We start from the raw sequence: 17,176 nt of genomic DNA, 5'->3' as shown, positions 1-17,176 counted from the left end.
CTATCTATCTATCTATCTAAATATATATGAAATTGAAACTTTTATTCAACAAAGAAACATTAAACTGGTTTAAAGTGACAGTAAACAAATTTAAACAGTACTTTTATTTTAAATAAATATTATTTAATTCTTTTGAACTCTATTCTTTTGAACTGTCTATTCATCAAAAAATCCTGGTAAAAGCATATCACAGTTTCCACAAAAAAAAAAAAAAAAAAAATGAAGCAGCCACCTGTTTTCAACATTGATAATAATGTTTCTTGAGCAGCAAATCAACAAATTAGAATCATTTCTGAAGGATCATGTGACACTGAAGACTGGAGTAATGATGCTAAAACATTTTTTGCTTTGCATCAATGAAATAAATTCTATTTTACAATGTATTCAAATAGGAAACTGTTGTTTAAAATGTTAATATTATTTCACAATATTACTGTTTATACTGTTTTTTCTAACTCTTAGAAAGTCTCTCAACGTTTTCTAAGAAGTTCATGAACAATATGTCCATTCACAATACATTAATGTTCATTTATACAACTTGAAATGTTAAAATATTACAATTATTAGGCATTGCAAACTTATTTAAATATCAGAAAATACAGAAAAAGTAAAACCAAAATAAGAATTAAAAAAATTAAAGATTACAATAAAATGAATAAAAACTGTTTTATAATAATGCTTAAAAATGTCATTTCTCATAAAGAAAAAAAAATAGACACTTCCAGTATGAAATAACTTGTAACTTAATTAAGCATTTTAGGAATATCTGAACAAAAAATATAATTCTGGTGACCATGTTATGATAAAGGATATTCAATAAAGTAAAGCAAAAATAATGAGTACCAAAAAAGTGCACTCATTGATTGTGATCTTCCTGTGATGTGCAACTTCCTGCAGAATAAACGAGCGAGCTCAAACTGAACGGCCTGCTGTGGCATGTCGCGCTATTACTTTCCCAAGCGATCAGATTTACAACACACTAGCAGTGTGGTGACAGTTTGAGCGCTCATCTGAGCGCTGAAGGTCTATCTAACGCTGTGACGCTGGTGTATGTGTCTGTACGCATTAGTAGCAGTGTTTGCAGATCTCGTGGAATGTGCTCTGATTTGCCAAATAACACACTGTTCCACCCAACCGACAGCAAACATCCCACGGGTGGGTTTCCCAGGTAACAACACTACTACATGCTTATCAGATTTACGATATCGCAAAGCAGTCCAGAAACACAAGTACACACAGGATGAGAGCACACGAGAAACAGAGGCAGAAAGAGGAGGAGGAACGCCATTGAACCCCACGGAGCATCTGGGCTCACGGCCCAAATCTCAACACTCCAGAGCAAAAGCCCAGCTGAAGTTTCTAATCAGCATCTATGAGCTGCTGTTGCACTAATATTCAACAATATCACCCACAGCATTGTAAACCACAAGGGAGCCTTTTCTAAGCACTGAAACTGTTTCAGTGTGAATGTGTGTTTTTATCTTTTTATTGTTTATTATAAATAAATATTACAATATCATTGTAATATTTATTTTTTATTTTAGAATTAAATAAAAATATTAAATACAAATATATGAAATATACTTTATTTAATAATATTAATAATAATATTTTTATAAATATTATTTATAAAATCTTTGAAAATTAACAAGTTTTTAAATATATATTTGTATCTAATAAATAATTGGAATATATATATATCCTGTTATCCTGAACAAGGCCCAAGAAACAAACCGCCAAAGTTGGTCTCCTGCTGTCATCTGCTCTATCAGACTCAGAACTGATACTATGCAAAGTTGAAAGGAAAAAGAAAAATATGATCTAAAGAAATGAGGTGCTGTATAAGCACTTAAATGTTTACTTTAATTTGGATTTGGACTGAATATCAAACACTAGATGCAGAATGACCATATAACCATACAGTCCCCTGATCCTGAGCGATTTACAGCCTTTGATCAGTGCAACACACTGACTCGAGCAATCCAGAACAAACAACATGACCTCAGTGAAAACAGAAAACATCAGCCAAACTCAAATCAGCACATGGCCTTTGGCTTTAACAGTCAACATTAAATGATAATTGATCCTACCTATTTTCTTAATACATGTTATTTATTGTGCATGACTCATACAATATGTGCATTCTTTTCCAAGATAATAATAATAATAATAATGTTTGTCTTTGTAATCCTTCATCAAAATGCACAAATTTTTAGGCTGATGTCACCAAAGCTGCTTAAATTTGAACTAATGGGTCCTACAGTAATTGCACAGAAGACTCTGTTAATACTATTTATCTAGAAAATAAAATTTAAATACAAATATTTTACATGTTATGTATTTGATAATATATATAATCAAATAAATAAATATTCATATATTACATGTATTTTATAAAAAATAACACAAAAAATAAAAACATAAAACTCTTCAAATATATAATACAATATAATATAATATAATATAATATAATATAATATAATATAATATAATATAATATAATATAATATAATATAATATAACTACATGTATTAGAACTAAAATAATACAAAGTGGTTTGCCTGGTAAAAGTAATGTACATATGTATTTATTAAATACTATCATAAATCATAAATCATAAAACACACACACACACACACATATATATATATATATATATATATATATATATATATATATATATATATATATATATATATATATATATATATATATATATATATATATAATATATATATTAAATACAAATATTACATTTTATTAAAAAAAAAACTCTCAAAATACTTACATAAATAATATTTTCAATAATAATAATTATTATAAATAATAAAAATAAGTTTAACCTGTCTGAAACAATAACATGATTGTGTTCACAATACAGATGTAAGATGGTTTACAGGCCTCTCTTTGTACAGTTTAGTAGCGTGGATCGTCTTGTTTAATTTTGCTTACAGGGTTGAATAAAGGATGAACCTGTGCTGGTGTGTGTGTGTGTGTGTGTGTGTGTGTGTGTGTGTAGTAGCAAGACACAAAGCAGGTGTATACACAGCTCCTCTCTCAAACAAAGCCGGTGATAGGCAGTTCCCAGGAAGGGGTAATGTAGCGTAAAATCTATGCACAGCCTTTCTTTGTTGCGATTCAGGCCTAATCCATCTGAGCGCTCTGTAATAAAAGTTAGCGACTGGTTGTTGCGAGCGGGAACCAGTAAGCGGGCCGGAGTTCAGCTGGATTACTCCAATAATGTAGCTATGGTTACTCAGTGCTGCCCATCTCAATGAAAACCACTGGGTATTCCTTCATTTTTTTGATGCCGTAGATCTGCAAGTATAGCATGACAGCCAGGACAGAAAACAAAAAAAACATTGAACAGCTATCAAATTTAGGGCTTGAATTAATCTAATTTAATTTTGGGTACCATGAACTTTACACACTTGCAGATGCTCCTTGCTGTTTCCCCTTATCATCAACGTCTGAAGTTAAATATGTAGCTAAACTGGAAAAATACTCAATACAAAATGTTTTTAACCCTGTATAGTGTTCCTGTAGCTCAATTGGTAGAGCATTGCACTATCAAAGGTTGGTGGTTCGATTCCCTGGGAACACACGATAGGTAAAAATTGATCGCCTGAATGCACTGTAAGATGCTAAATGGATAAATTTAATGTAATATATATATATATATATATATATATATATATATATATATATATATAAAATGTTTATGAAGTTTATTGAACCATTAGACATAGAAAATGTAAATTAAATTAAATTGTATGCATTTTATGTTTTCTATCATGCACGACACTTTATGTTTTGATACGTCAGGCGTTTACAGCCCATATAATGATATAGTCAGAATAATAGAGGAGGAAAAAAACAAGTTTTATTCAGATGCACAAACTGAACAAAAATATGCAATTTGGTGCAGATGTTGATGTTAATATGACCAAAAAGTAAGATGACATTGTTATTACTAATATAAAATGCCTATAAACATTTTATGATCAAAGCTCTGTAGTTTTATTGTGGAGATAAAACATAATCCAGTGCAATCCAATGATGATTGAAAAGGGAAACAACATGTGCTCCCTAAAAGCTTGATGATCACATTTAAAACTCACTTTTTAACATGATTTGTCTAAAAAATGATGCGTGGATAATCATGCAAACCTAAACTGCTTCAGTCCAGTAAAGGCTGCCTTTATCTGATAAAAAATACAGGAAAAAGAGATTGTGGAAAAATAAATACTGCAAACCAATTTAAAACAGCTGTTTTTTATTTTAATGTATTCCAAAATGTAATGTATTCATGTGACAGCAAAGATTATTAAAATGAAAATTATGCTTATTTGCTAAAAATGTATTAATATTCTCGATTTTGAATAGATTTTTGCGGAAACTGACACTTTTTTTGGGATTGTTTCAGTCTATTTGTGTCAACCTTTTAAAAAAGTATGACAAAATTACAAAACTGAGCAAATGGAAGGTGTGATACATTAGTTTAATCATAACTACACCATTAATCAATAATGAAAAATGTTAACTTTCTAAATGTTAAATTCAAGTTTTGTCTTTGACCACTGGGGAGCCAGAGACTTTAAGTCTTTAGTTCAATTGTAAATTCATATGTCAAAGGAACCACACATCCGTTGTCTTATTTTATGCTATTTGCATTTGATTCTCAAAATCAGGGGAAACTTAAAATATAAAATATAAGCCGGAAAGTGGGTTCTAACGCACCATGGAATCTAAACTCATAAAAGTAATATGACATGCACCAGCTACACTTTTCCCATTACATCTTCTGGAAGAAGACGTAGTTCCCTGCTGACTCCACTTCTCCACAGACAATTTGTCCTTCTGATTGTCCTCACCCATAAAACGTCAGCGAATGAGACATTCTCTGACCTCATTTGATTTAGCAGGTAATTGCTTTTGGGGAGTTGAATATTTCTTCTCGCGTTCTAAGGTCTCTTTGTTCGTTTTGTTTGTAACAACTTAGTTTAAGACCAGCGTTTCATGCAAAGTCCTAATTGAGACACATAAAGCACAGAGGGAGGACAATATCTGATCTGTCCAGCATGTTAAGAATGTCTTAAAGAAGCCTCTGTTTGAGTTAAACCTTGTTGAACCTCTGCTCCACAACCCCAGAGACGACCCTGGCATCATCTATCCTTTTGTTATCTGTTCCTGTTTCTCAAACACTGGAATTCCTCTCAGAACAATAAATTCTTAGCGGCTCAATCTTCTCCCTCCAGGCGTCCTACAAAGTAAATAGTCATAGGTGGATTTTTTTCTTTAGTAGTAAAGAAAACAGCAAAGAAGATTTTTAGTTGAAACTGTTAATTGTGAGGCAATGGCTACTGTCACTTTGAGAGTAAAAAAAAAGCATATCAGGGAACATAAAATAAATACCTGTAGCTCCTGACGATATATTGAGGTCTTATGAAGCGAAACAATCATTTTGTGCAAGAAACTAAAATCATTATTTGCAAAATTATTGATTATTATTATTGATTCTGATTGGTTGAGCTAAGTTTGAAGCTGTTGTAAATTACTCTACAAACAAAACACACCTTTGTTTATATTTGTGTGTTGCTTGGCAACCACTTTGAGGGACCCACAACCGTTTCTGAGGAACTACATTGTTTGGAGGAAAGATTAATGTTTTTATTAACATCATCATTTCGCTTTGCGTCGTGTCTATCAACGTCCCTTAGCTGTTATAAATTCACAGTAAACCACGGCTACTTGGGGTTTATTGCTTTATTTTCCATCTTTTAAATAAAACAGACCAATTCGTGGGACAACGCGAGTTTGCAAGCATCATTACAGTGTAAATTAATGGACAAACAGTACTATAGCTGAAAAATAAAACTAATAAATACAGTAACATTACCTCCACACACATAGCTCGCATATGAGAAGAGTTTCATTTAGAAGGAAGGGTGTGGCCTAATAATTAAAGGCGAATGATAAAACAAACTGGGGTTACTCATACTTCACTACATAATTAATAAACAGTTAATTTTGCTGATGTTGATGCTATATTGACTGTTTATGTTGCTATGGCACAGAACCATTGGGTGATGCAGTCGGCTCTGCTTTATTGCAAAAAAACAGCTACCAACCAATCAAAATCAAGAAATGAAACTAAACAATTCACCAGCTCATTGGTCTATGGTATGAGTCGGAACTGTTTCTTTAGTCCAGTGACTGTTAGAGGAACTGAAGTGCTGAAACAGGTGGCAAAAACCAGCAACATAGGATCATACAGGCCAGTATCTTGGTTCATTGCAAGTCAGGGAACCTGTCGGACGTCCGAAAATAAGTTTTGATTGAGTAGCTTGTAGATCTGTGCTGCTTGGGCCACAAACTCTTTCAAACTGCTTAATCTGCTTTAAAAAACAAACAAAAACAAAAACGGTTCAAAAGAATGATTCCTCTGTGAACCGGACATCACACTGGGTTCGCCAGAGATTACTCTGGATTACAGGTAATAATGTTGTAAATGTTCAGTTTCTTGCACAGACCGGCCGTTTTGCTACATAAGACCTCAATATATCATCAGGAGCCACAAGTATTAATTTTGTGCTCCCTGATATGCTTTTCTTGACTCTCAAAGTACCAGTGGCTATTGACTTGCATTTTCTGAATCACCAAGGGCTACAGTTTCAGCTAAAATCGTCTTTACTGAAGAAAAAAAATCACTTTTGGGTGAACTATCCACTTAAGAGGACGCTGCCGTAAAGTGTTAACGTTAAGCCGCGACCAAAGAACGCCGTGTCAGAGTATGTGAAATAAGGCCGCAAAATGAGGCAATTCCTCAATCGGCGCACTCTCAAAAGACAGACAAACGAGATCCAGATGGCTGTTCTGTTTTAGGGGCCACACCTGTTGTCCGGGGGGGTGAGACAGGAGACACACACAAACATAATGCAGTTCGCATATGTGTTCAAACGTGGCCACTGTGTTAGAAATATGACCTTGAGCGAACTTGAATGCAGGGAATTGACACAACAGGTGTGCAGCCCATGTGAGTCCCTTAAGTAGTCGATACAAGCTGATCTGAGAACAGTCACAGCCCCCCACATAGCAGGAACGGCAAAACACACACACAAGTTGAAAGTTTAATGACAAAAACAGCTAAATATTTGAAACGAAAAACCCACATGAGGTGAATTAACATGACTGTAAAAAATATTCTAAATAGTTCTGCTCCAAAACCTAGTGAGCTCCCTACTTAGATAGCATTAGGCACCATGTGTGTTCTGCAAACCAAGTTGGCAAAGTAAAATTCCTTGTTTCTATCATGCCTTTTCAAAATTATCTGGATTAATGTTAATGTAGCTTTAGTTTTAGCGTGTGTAGTACACTACACCAGGTTTTGAACCAGAACTTATATCCTCCTCTCTCTTCTATACCTGCATGCATGTGTGTATATGTGTGTGCTTTTCAAAGCCAAGCACACTCAATCCAACTTTCACTCCCTGCTCATAAGTCAGAACCTCAAAAAGGCCTGTTCCCCGAGCAAAAACATGAGCCCTACAATAACATCCAGCCATTTTGGCCCAGGTTAAATTCCAGAAGTTTTCCAGATTTGATTAATAGCGGTGGAGGGAAAGGATGATAGGATACACACACTTTTCGTGAATATCACCGATGGCAGCTGTAATGCTGGGCTTTCACGCTCGACTGCTCTACATGAAGTTACACAAGTATGTCTCCTAAGTTAATATTACCATCATGTGGTCAACACACTGTGACCCTGTGTTTCTCTCCGGGAAATAACAGCATTCAGCCACACTACAGGAATCCTTCACCCAAAAGTGAATATTCTGTCATCATTTACGCCCCCTCAAGTCGTTTGAAAGCCATAAGCTGTAATATTTACAATGTAACGCACTCCACACAGCTATTTTTCAGTGACTTGTCAATAACGAGCTCCAAAATGAACAAAAACACCATAAAAGTAAGGAAAGTTATTGAAATAAAATAAATGTATGATAGGAAATGGATGTGAACAGCTATTAATAAAGAACAATGCAATGATAAATTTGAGTTATTGTTACATTGGTTGCTATTATTTCTGTGCTGGGGGCAGTTGAGGATTTAATATCTCAATTAAATATTTCAAATTAAACTCTCAGAAAGTAATAGAAATATCTCACTGCTGCATTCTTACCCGAAGCGAGACGTGCCTGGCACGATTCCTCTACCAATACCAACATGTTTAATTTCTTCTCCATCTTGATTCTCGTCTTATCAACATCTCGACACGTCGAGGTCTGAGGATAATTCTGTCTGCAGTGTGACCGTGAAAGCGGCTTGGCAACAATGAATGAACCGTCTTTCACTAAAAACTATTTCATTTCAGACAGGAGGTTTGGTCGTCATGTTGCAGTTCATGTTGAACTTTGTGAGGGTAGTTGAGGACACGTTTTTGCTTAGTATTTTCCTCAGAGGCAAAGTTCAGTCAAAACAGAAGACTAATGTCAAACATGATTTTTGATCAGTTTGTGATGCTTCATATTTTTGTGACTTTTTTTTCAAGATTCTTCGATTAATTCGAAAGAACAGCATTTATGCCAAATTTAACTTTTTGTTATGATTATAAATGTCTTATTTGATTAATTTAATGCATCCTCGCTGAATAAAAGTATTAATTCCTTGTTCTTGTCAATGTGTCCAGCATCAACCTCATTAAGCCCTTGTTTTATGTCTCCACAGCACTAAATCCTTTGATAATAAAACATCTGCAGCTAATATCTGCATATCACGTTGAACTTGATCACATGCATTGTGATCTAATTTCAAATGTCAAGCATTAGCCTCTGACTGAGCCACATCTTGTCAGGCGTCTCTGAGGATTAGGCAAATGGAACTTCACACAAGCCTCGACTGAAAGAGCTCAGGGTAAAACACTAGATGTCCCATACAACTAAGAGAGTCTTGATTAGCATCCCAACTTTGGCATTACCAACATCCTTTTTGGCACGAGGACCTGAAAGTCAAAAGCGGCATTTCAGAGATGCGAATTTATGGAAATGCCGCATTAAAAATAGATCAAGGGTGTCATTGCATAAAAAGGCCTTATAAGCATTAGCAGGCAGTGGGGTGATGAAACGTGTTTTTCAGCAGTTGGAAATAATTCAGGCTTTAATTGGAGACAATTAGGAGCAGCTCGGCATGTACATTTACACACACACACACAAAGTTGAGAGAAAATTCTGTACTAAATACCAAAGTGCTGCGTAATCAAATGCTTCACTTGCCTGTTATTTACAAATATAGAGTCAAAGGGGCTACAGACTTTCGATACATTTTTAAATATCATGGAATTTTTTAATGTTTTACAAAACATACAAACTTCAGAATCCAAGGTTTGTCTAAAAAGACAGATAGACAGACAGATATAACAACAGAACGATAGAACAATAGAAGAAACAATAGATGGATGACAGATAGATAGATAGATAGATAGATAGATAGATAGATAGATAGATAGATAGATAGATAGATAGATAGATAGATAGATAGATAGATAGATAGATAGATAGATAGATAGATAGATGGATGGATGGATGGATAGATAGATAGATGGATAGATGGATAGACTACAGCTCATCTACACTTACAGACAGAAGCAGCCATTGATTGAGACTCATTTCTGCAGAGTATGAAATGACTCTTTAATGATGGCCGTATATGAGGTGTGCATCACTTCTTTTGCAGCAAGGCACTGCATGTAACGAGACTCCAGATTATTACTAGGTGCATTCTGGGAATTGAGGGCTGTTTGGAACTGATCCGAGAACCACAAGTGTGTGACGCTAATAGAGGACCCACAAAGCTTCTGTCCATCACATAGGATTATATTGCATTAAAACCAGCGAAGGAAATTAACTTTTTTTGTGCCAGCCACATTGGCTAGTAATTGCTCAATTTCACCAACCATTGAGATATTTTAGAAGTGATTTTGCAAATCAAATCAAAAACCTAGATATGTATAAAACTAAAACAACAAATTACTACATATTCAAAATTGTGCTTAGACATGCATATAATGAGCTTTTCTATTGCATTTGCTTCACTATGAAATCAAAAGTGCCCAAAATAATCTTTCTAAATGCAAGTCAAATATCAACCCGAGATGTTGTGAGACATTATGTTTTTGTATTTGTATCACATGCATCTTAATTGACATATTATTGTGGGATGTTTAAAGTCAGTTTAGATTTTTAGATTGTTAATGACAGACTAACAAAAAAAACATACAGTGGCCCCAAAAAATATTTGAGCACTTAATGGGACCAGTGTTTTGGAAACCATAATTTCTTCAAATGATCTTCTTTTGCCTTCCATAGAAAAAAGAAAGCCATAGAGTGTTAAAATCTGTTAAAGGGTTAACAGATAGCAAAATAAGTCATTAATAACTTACCCTCACCCTCGCGTCTCCAATACGCATTAATCCACAAATGACTTAAGCTGTTAACTTTTTTAATGTGGCTGACACTCCCTCGGAGTTCAAACAAACCAATATCCCGGAGTAATTCATTTACTCAAACAGTACACTGACTGAACTGCTGTGAAGAGAGAACTGAAGATGAATAATGAGATAATGACTCGTTCACGAGTCAAGAACCATTTCTGTCAGATGCGTCCTATTCGTGAACTAGGAGCTGATGATACTGCGCATGTGTGATTCAGCGTGAAGCAGACCGACACACAGAGCGTCTGAACTGAACTGATTCTTTTGGTGATTGATTCTGAAGAAACAAACTCACCTACATTTTGGCCTGAGGGTGGGTGTATTTTCAGCAAATGTTTATTTTTGGGTGAGTTATTCCTTTAATGCTCCATGTCTACACATCGAAATGCTGAAATGTCCATTTGGATGCTAATTGGTCAATACAGTTTCAGTTGTGGTAAACCACAAAATATAGGTATAGCTATGATGCATAACACCTCTTCACCATCTAGCTACAAATACATAAAGCATAAACCAACTATTAAAGGCATCTCATACTTTTTACAGCTCAAATCCAACACCCTCCTGCTTTCTTCATCATAGTTCACTTCAGAGGTAGTTAGTATGCAAGTGCTTTTAGTCCTGCTGAGCCTGACTCTCCCAATTAAAATCTCCATCCAAGTACATCGGCATGCAACAGATGGGGGCCAGTTTTACAAATACCCCATCAAAGACCTCAAAGATGAAACCTGGCACTTGCTTTCTCAAGGTGAACACCTTCTCAAACCCAGACGTTCAAATCGCCCTGACCGTAGCTTGCTCCTTGACCTTAATTAATCAACACAATCCGAACCCATCCATTTAAAATCCGTCTTCTGCCTGCACAGTGTCACGTCTTTTCAAACGAGAACTTATTTTAGAAAGGACTGGACTGACTGTAAGTGGAAACACTGGCACTAGCATGCTGCTCATAGCCAAAAAACTCCAGCTGGCTAAACTCAAAGTCTCAAGCAGGTAGCGCAACACAAAAAACCATTAGATATGCTTTACAGGGCTCTAGGAGGAAAGCTGCTTTATACTATGGGCCTGTCTGTCAGGCGCTTCGGCTGGCCGGAGAGATGCCCGCAGGGAACATGTGCATTATCTATTAGTTTAAGCCCCGTGTCTGTAGGGGAAAGCCCTACATCTGTGGCTAACCTCAGCAGGCACAGGCCTGGATGGTATCCACCTTCTTTCTGGCAAGAGAGACGACTTACTGGAGAGACGCAGCACTGGGGCCGGTGGCATTTTCTTTTGTAAGAAGAGCCCTCTACCTTGCAGACGGGATGACTGGAAAGGTTTCACATCTTTTGACACATTCTAAATATGAAACATCAGTCAGTATAAAAGACTTTATTCTACCATAATGGGCAGAAATGGGACCCTTTTTTCAGTACAGCCATTTTCGGTGTCTGCCTAAGAATGGAAACTGTGTTGAAATCATTGGGAACTGTATACTGTTAAAATACTATGTGAAACCGGTGATGTTTATAATAATTAAAGCAAAAACTGTATATATATATTTAATATCTTATATATTATTATTATATTATTATTATATTATATATATATATTTTGGCAACTTACTAAGATAAATAAATTTAAGTTGAAGTACTAAAAATTCAAACCTAAAAAAAAAGCTAAAGAATACATATATATATATATATATATATATATATATATATATATATATATATATATATATAAAAAACACAACAAAACTACAATGAAAATGTAAAAACTAAGAGATTCAAATTCGAATTCAAAATATGAATGAATATTATAATAGTACAAAGTAAAAAGCAATATTAAAATGACAAAATGACAATGAACAAATAGACCTTTCTTACAACAACTACCTTTTGTTCCCAGTAAAGTTTTAACACTGGTGAATGTAATTTGTAAAAAAAAAAAAAAATTATTCTTTATTTGATAAGACATGATTTGTCGCACACAATTTGTCACAGTATTGACTTCTGTTCTTACTGAGTTCCTTATTTGGTCATGTTCCTTTTCTTGTTTAGTTTATTAATTAACCCCACACCTGTTTCTGTTTCCCACTGATTGTGTTCCCAGTATTTAAAAATCTTTGTTCTCCATTTTTGCTTTGTCTGTTATTGATGTTTGATGATTTGAATTTGTGTTTGGTTGTGCCCTTTCGTTCCTGTGGATAATTAAAAGAACTATTTTGATATCTCCTTCGTCGTGCGCTTTGATTTACAAACCAACATGTGTGACGCAATTCAAATGAAAATTCTTTATTTTTAGTTCTAAAATCCCAACTGGTCTCTTTTTGATCAATTAAAATCATATTAATCTTTCCAAAGGTAAGAAAATAAAAATGGCTATAAATTAATTGATTTTTATTAAATTATTTGTATACGTTATGTTCTATAACTGGAACATTTACAACCCAACTGCGATGCAACGACATAAATCATTTTTAAATGATACAAATGTGCAATTATACTGAAACTAAACTCTGGGGGGAAACTAAAGCCAAACTACTGAAATCCATGCCAAATTGATCAACTTGAGGAAGTTGAAAAATATAAATTAACATACAATATATGCACACAGCAAAAGCAAGAGCAGTATGGTAGAATGCAATTGCAAATACAGCCATTGAGATTTTTTTTTGCACACACACAGACCCACTCACACACCTATCAGCATTGATATACAACAGCAGTACATTAGTACAAGCTCATGTGTGCAGAAATGCCTGGAAGTTCATCCTAACAACAGGAAGAGCATGTGTTTGCATGGTTGCCGAGCCACCGTCACATTCCTGTATTAAATCACCATAATAAAAGCCATCCTTGACATGCATGCCAACACGTCACAAACATAACAACTGGCCTGGAAACAGACATAAGTGCTGGACTGACACAAAGCAAGGTTTCCATAACAGGCCCCAAAACAGTCGGATGGCACACAGTGTGTCTGGGTTAATGGATCCCAGGGCAGGCACTCGAAAGAAAACAGTCAGGCAGAGCTTTATAATGCCTATAAACTTCAGGTTTACCTGGACTTTCCTGATACAGAGGGTTTACCGAGAAGGCCTGGCCCAAATTGCCCTTAAGCCGAGAGGCTGATCTCAAAGTCTAAACTGATCGTACCGAGAGGAAATAGGCCAACAGCAGAGTCCCAAAGAACCACCGCTAACACAGCGCCTGTCACTGAAGGTATATATTATATCTGTGATTTCTGAACAAATCAAAATCTACATTATCGACAGCTCTTGTGCTCCCATATTTAGTAACTCTTTCACTATTTCAAAAAGAATACTTCTGGCCCTGGATTCTGATTGGTCAATAAAGCTAAAAGCTAAAATACAGCTTAATACAAAGGTATATTAAATCCATTATTGTTGATGATTTAGAAAAAAGTATCTTAAGCTCACCAAGACTGCATTTATTTGATCCAAAATACATTAAAATTTGCTATATAGTGAAATATTATTACAATTCCAAATACTTTTTTTCTTATATAGTTTCAAATGTAATTTGAATGTAACACTTAAATTTGAAACTTACTGTTTTTTGTGGAAACTTTGATGCAATTAATTCAGGATTTTTTGAAGAACAGAAAGTTCAGTAGAACAGGATTAATCTGAAATTCAGTATAAATTTTTAATGTTTAATTTAATCAATCTTTCTGACCCCAAACATTTGAGCAATACTGTATAAAAAATGTATGTTTTATATAAATGTACAATAGACTTTAATAAATTGCATTTATCTATTCTGCATCAAAATAAAATGTAAATTATAAAAAGTTGATTCTAACCTGGCCAATGAAAAAGTTGCATTAAAATATAATTGTTAAAAATGTTATTGCTGACTCATTCAATCATACACCAAGTTCACTTTTCTATAAAAAAAAACTCATGCAATTCTAATAACAAATGTATAGATCTGATCCAAAACCTAGTGAGCTATCTACCTACAGACAGCATCATAGGTGCGTTTTCAACATACTGATTGTTCCAAAGCATAATTAGTGATAATTAATAGGAAGCATAGTAATATATCATAATAAAAGTAATTAAACTCATACCTTTCATTCAACACTGAATAATATTGATAAAGAAATGTTAAACCTAATTAAAAATGTTTTATTTTACCCAATGCTAGTAGACAGCTAGTAGACAGAGTCTATTAGATAGTATTAAATTCAAGAAGCTAGTGACCCATGATCATTCTGGAGCAGCAGTTGTAGGATGTGCAATTAAATCACCACAAAAGGAAGTGGCATGTGCGACTCGGGTCTAATTCATACAAATCATTTCAACAGATGAGTACTGAGCGTGTGCTGCTGTGTTTCTGACCTGGTCATCATAGCGGTAGGTGAGATACTGCTCTCCTGTTGTGTCTTCCAGAAAGCTTCCTTGTGGAGAAAGTGCAAATTCAGGGAGGAAGTAAGCACTCTGCGTCTGGCTCGCTGCTCCCTGTAAACCAAGACCACAACAACCACATTAACTTTTTAAATTACTGTGGACATCATGTAGGAGCCTTCAGCTTACATTTTTGAGAAACCATAATGTATTGTAAGCATACAAAAGATGTTTTAAATGTTATCAGTGTCACACTTCAATATGACCTAATTAATATTCATGAGCTAAGCATATTTGCACATATATCTAGTAGTCATCCTGACTCATAAAATGAAACTCAAAACCTGCCAGCTGCTATCCATCTCTGACATCCCCCAAACTAATAGGAGATAAAAGACTACAGCGTGGAAAAATAAAAGAAAATGTAACCGATAGTGTGTCAAAAGTCCATTGTGAGACAGTAAGAAGCCCACAGAAGAGAAAGCAGCTCTGGTTTGTTAGAGCTGAAATTCCCTTCGCCTTAGAAGTTTATTGAGAAAGATTAGCTGCAGCACATGAACCAAATCCTGAATCGTTCAGACCAATTTGAAGTAGGCTACCATGTGTTTACAGTGCTAATGCTAGGCCGACGGCTTTCTCAGAACGGCCTGGTGACACACTTATAAACAATTTATGGAAGTTAAGGAGGTTATAAAATCACAGTGAGCTCCTGAAAAGCTTTTTTCCCCTCCCTGCTCATTAAAAGGGGAACTATTTACAAGTGCTTGGAGCTTCAAAACAAAATGTACCAGGTATCAAAAGTGAATCTAATTTTGTACCTGAGCCCAGGGAGTGTCTGTGTGTGAGGCTGACTACTTCTCCAAGCACCTACGCCCTAAAGAGCAGCAGAGTTTGGCACATGGTCAGAGGAGCCGCTTTCATCAGGACACAGACTTTCACTGACAAGCCTGGATTAACAGTCCTGCTATCCATATGTGTGTGTGTGTGTGTGTGTGTGTGTGTGTAAGGGCTGGACAAAATTCAGTAGAACTGGCTCGAGATTCAGACTCGCAACATAGAGGAAGTTCATTAGTTCAACATAAGTTTTGCAACCATAAATGATTGAATTAATTTTGAATATTTATTGTTTCCTCATATGCAGAATGCAGTAATTGGAAACATCTATTTCTGAACTGAGCAACACTGTCAAAACTATTTATACACAGCCATCAACTACAGCATCACAATTTTTCCCTCAAATAACTCTATATAAATAAAAATTGACAACAAATTAAAAATGATTTAATTAAATTATTTTGAGAAAACTTGGCTTATGTTTACTTGCAATTATGCATAATTAAGTGTTATTATAATAGTAAGCATGTAACGCATAAAAAGGACACCTTAAAACAAAATGTTACTGCATATCACACACACACACACATATATACATATATATATATATATGTGTGTGTGTGTGTGTGTGTGTGTGTGTGTGTGTGTGTGTGTGTGTGTGTGTGTGTGTGTGTGTGTGTGTGTGTGTATCTACAGTACAGACCAAAAGTTTGGACACATCTTCTCATTCAAAGAGTTTTCATTTATTTTCATGACTATGAAAATTGTAGAGTCACACTGAAGGCATCAAGAGCTATTTGACCAAGAAGGAGAGTGATGGGGTGCTGCGCCAGATGACCTGGCCTCCACAGTCACCGGACCTGAACCCAATCGAGATGGTATAGGGGTGAGCTGGACCGCAGACAGAAGGCAAAAGGGCCAACAAGTGCTAAGCATCTCTCTGGGAACTCCTTCAAGACTGTTGGAAGACCATTTCAGGTGACGACCTCTTGAAGCTCATCAAGAGAATGCCAAGAGCGTGCAAAGCAGTAATCAAAGCAAAAGGTGGCTACTTTGAAGAAACTAGAATATGACATATTTTCAGCTGTTTCATACTTTTTTGTTATGTATATAATTCCATATGTGTTAATTCATAGTTTTGATACCTTCAGTGTGAATCTACAATTTTCATTGTCATGAAAATAAAGAAAACTCTTTGAATGAGAAGGTGTGTCCAAACTTTTGGTCTGTACTGTATGTATATATATGTATATATGAAGAGTTTGGCTCCAAAACGTGAAAAACACCATTTTTAAAAGTAAATTTTTTGACTTAAAACTTGAAGAGTACATTTTTATTAGGTCATGTTTTCTCCCTTTTTTTCCAAACAGCGACAGACGCCTATCTCCCTTTTTTGCATAATGAGGTATATCAAAGAGCACCACTCCACGCGCTCTAGACAGTAATGGCGGTGCTCTGAATACACCCGGCATCCTAGTTTTTATCATCTACTT

At 35.1% G+C, this 17,176-nt stretch overlaps 1 protein-coding gene across 1 annotated transcript in view; it reads right to left on the bottom strand.

Moving 5' to 3' along the window:
- LOC127961344 (ADAMTS-like protein 3) overlaps positions 1-17,176 on the bottom strand; it is a 150,144-nt gene that overhangs the window by 113,260 nt on the left and 19,708 nt on the right. The window contains exon 3 of the mRNA XM_052560422.1: positions 14,844-14,963. Coding sequence (XP_052416382.1) covers positions 14,844-14,963 — 120 coding nt within the window. The remainder of the gene's footprint in view (positions 1-14,843; positions 14,964-17,176) is intronic.

Source organism: Carassius gibelio, chromosome B7, assembly GCF_023724105.1.
Source record: "Carassius gibelio isolate Cgi1373 ecotype wild population from Czech Republic chromosome B7, carGib1.2-hapl.c, whole genome shotgun sequence".
Classification (NCBI taxonomy): Eukaryota; Metazoa; Chordata; class Actinopteri; order Cypriniformes; family Cyprinidae; genus Carassius; species Carassius gibelio.
The sequence above is the reverse complement of the archived record's forward strand: the minus strand, read 5'-3'. Positions and strand labels throughout refer to the sequence as shown.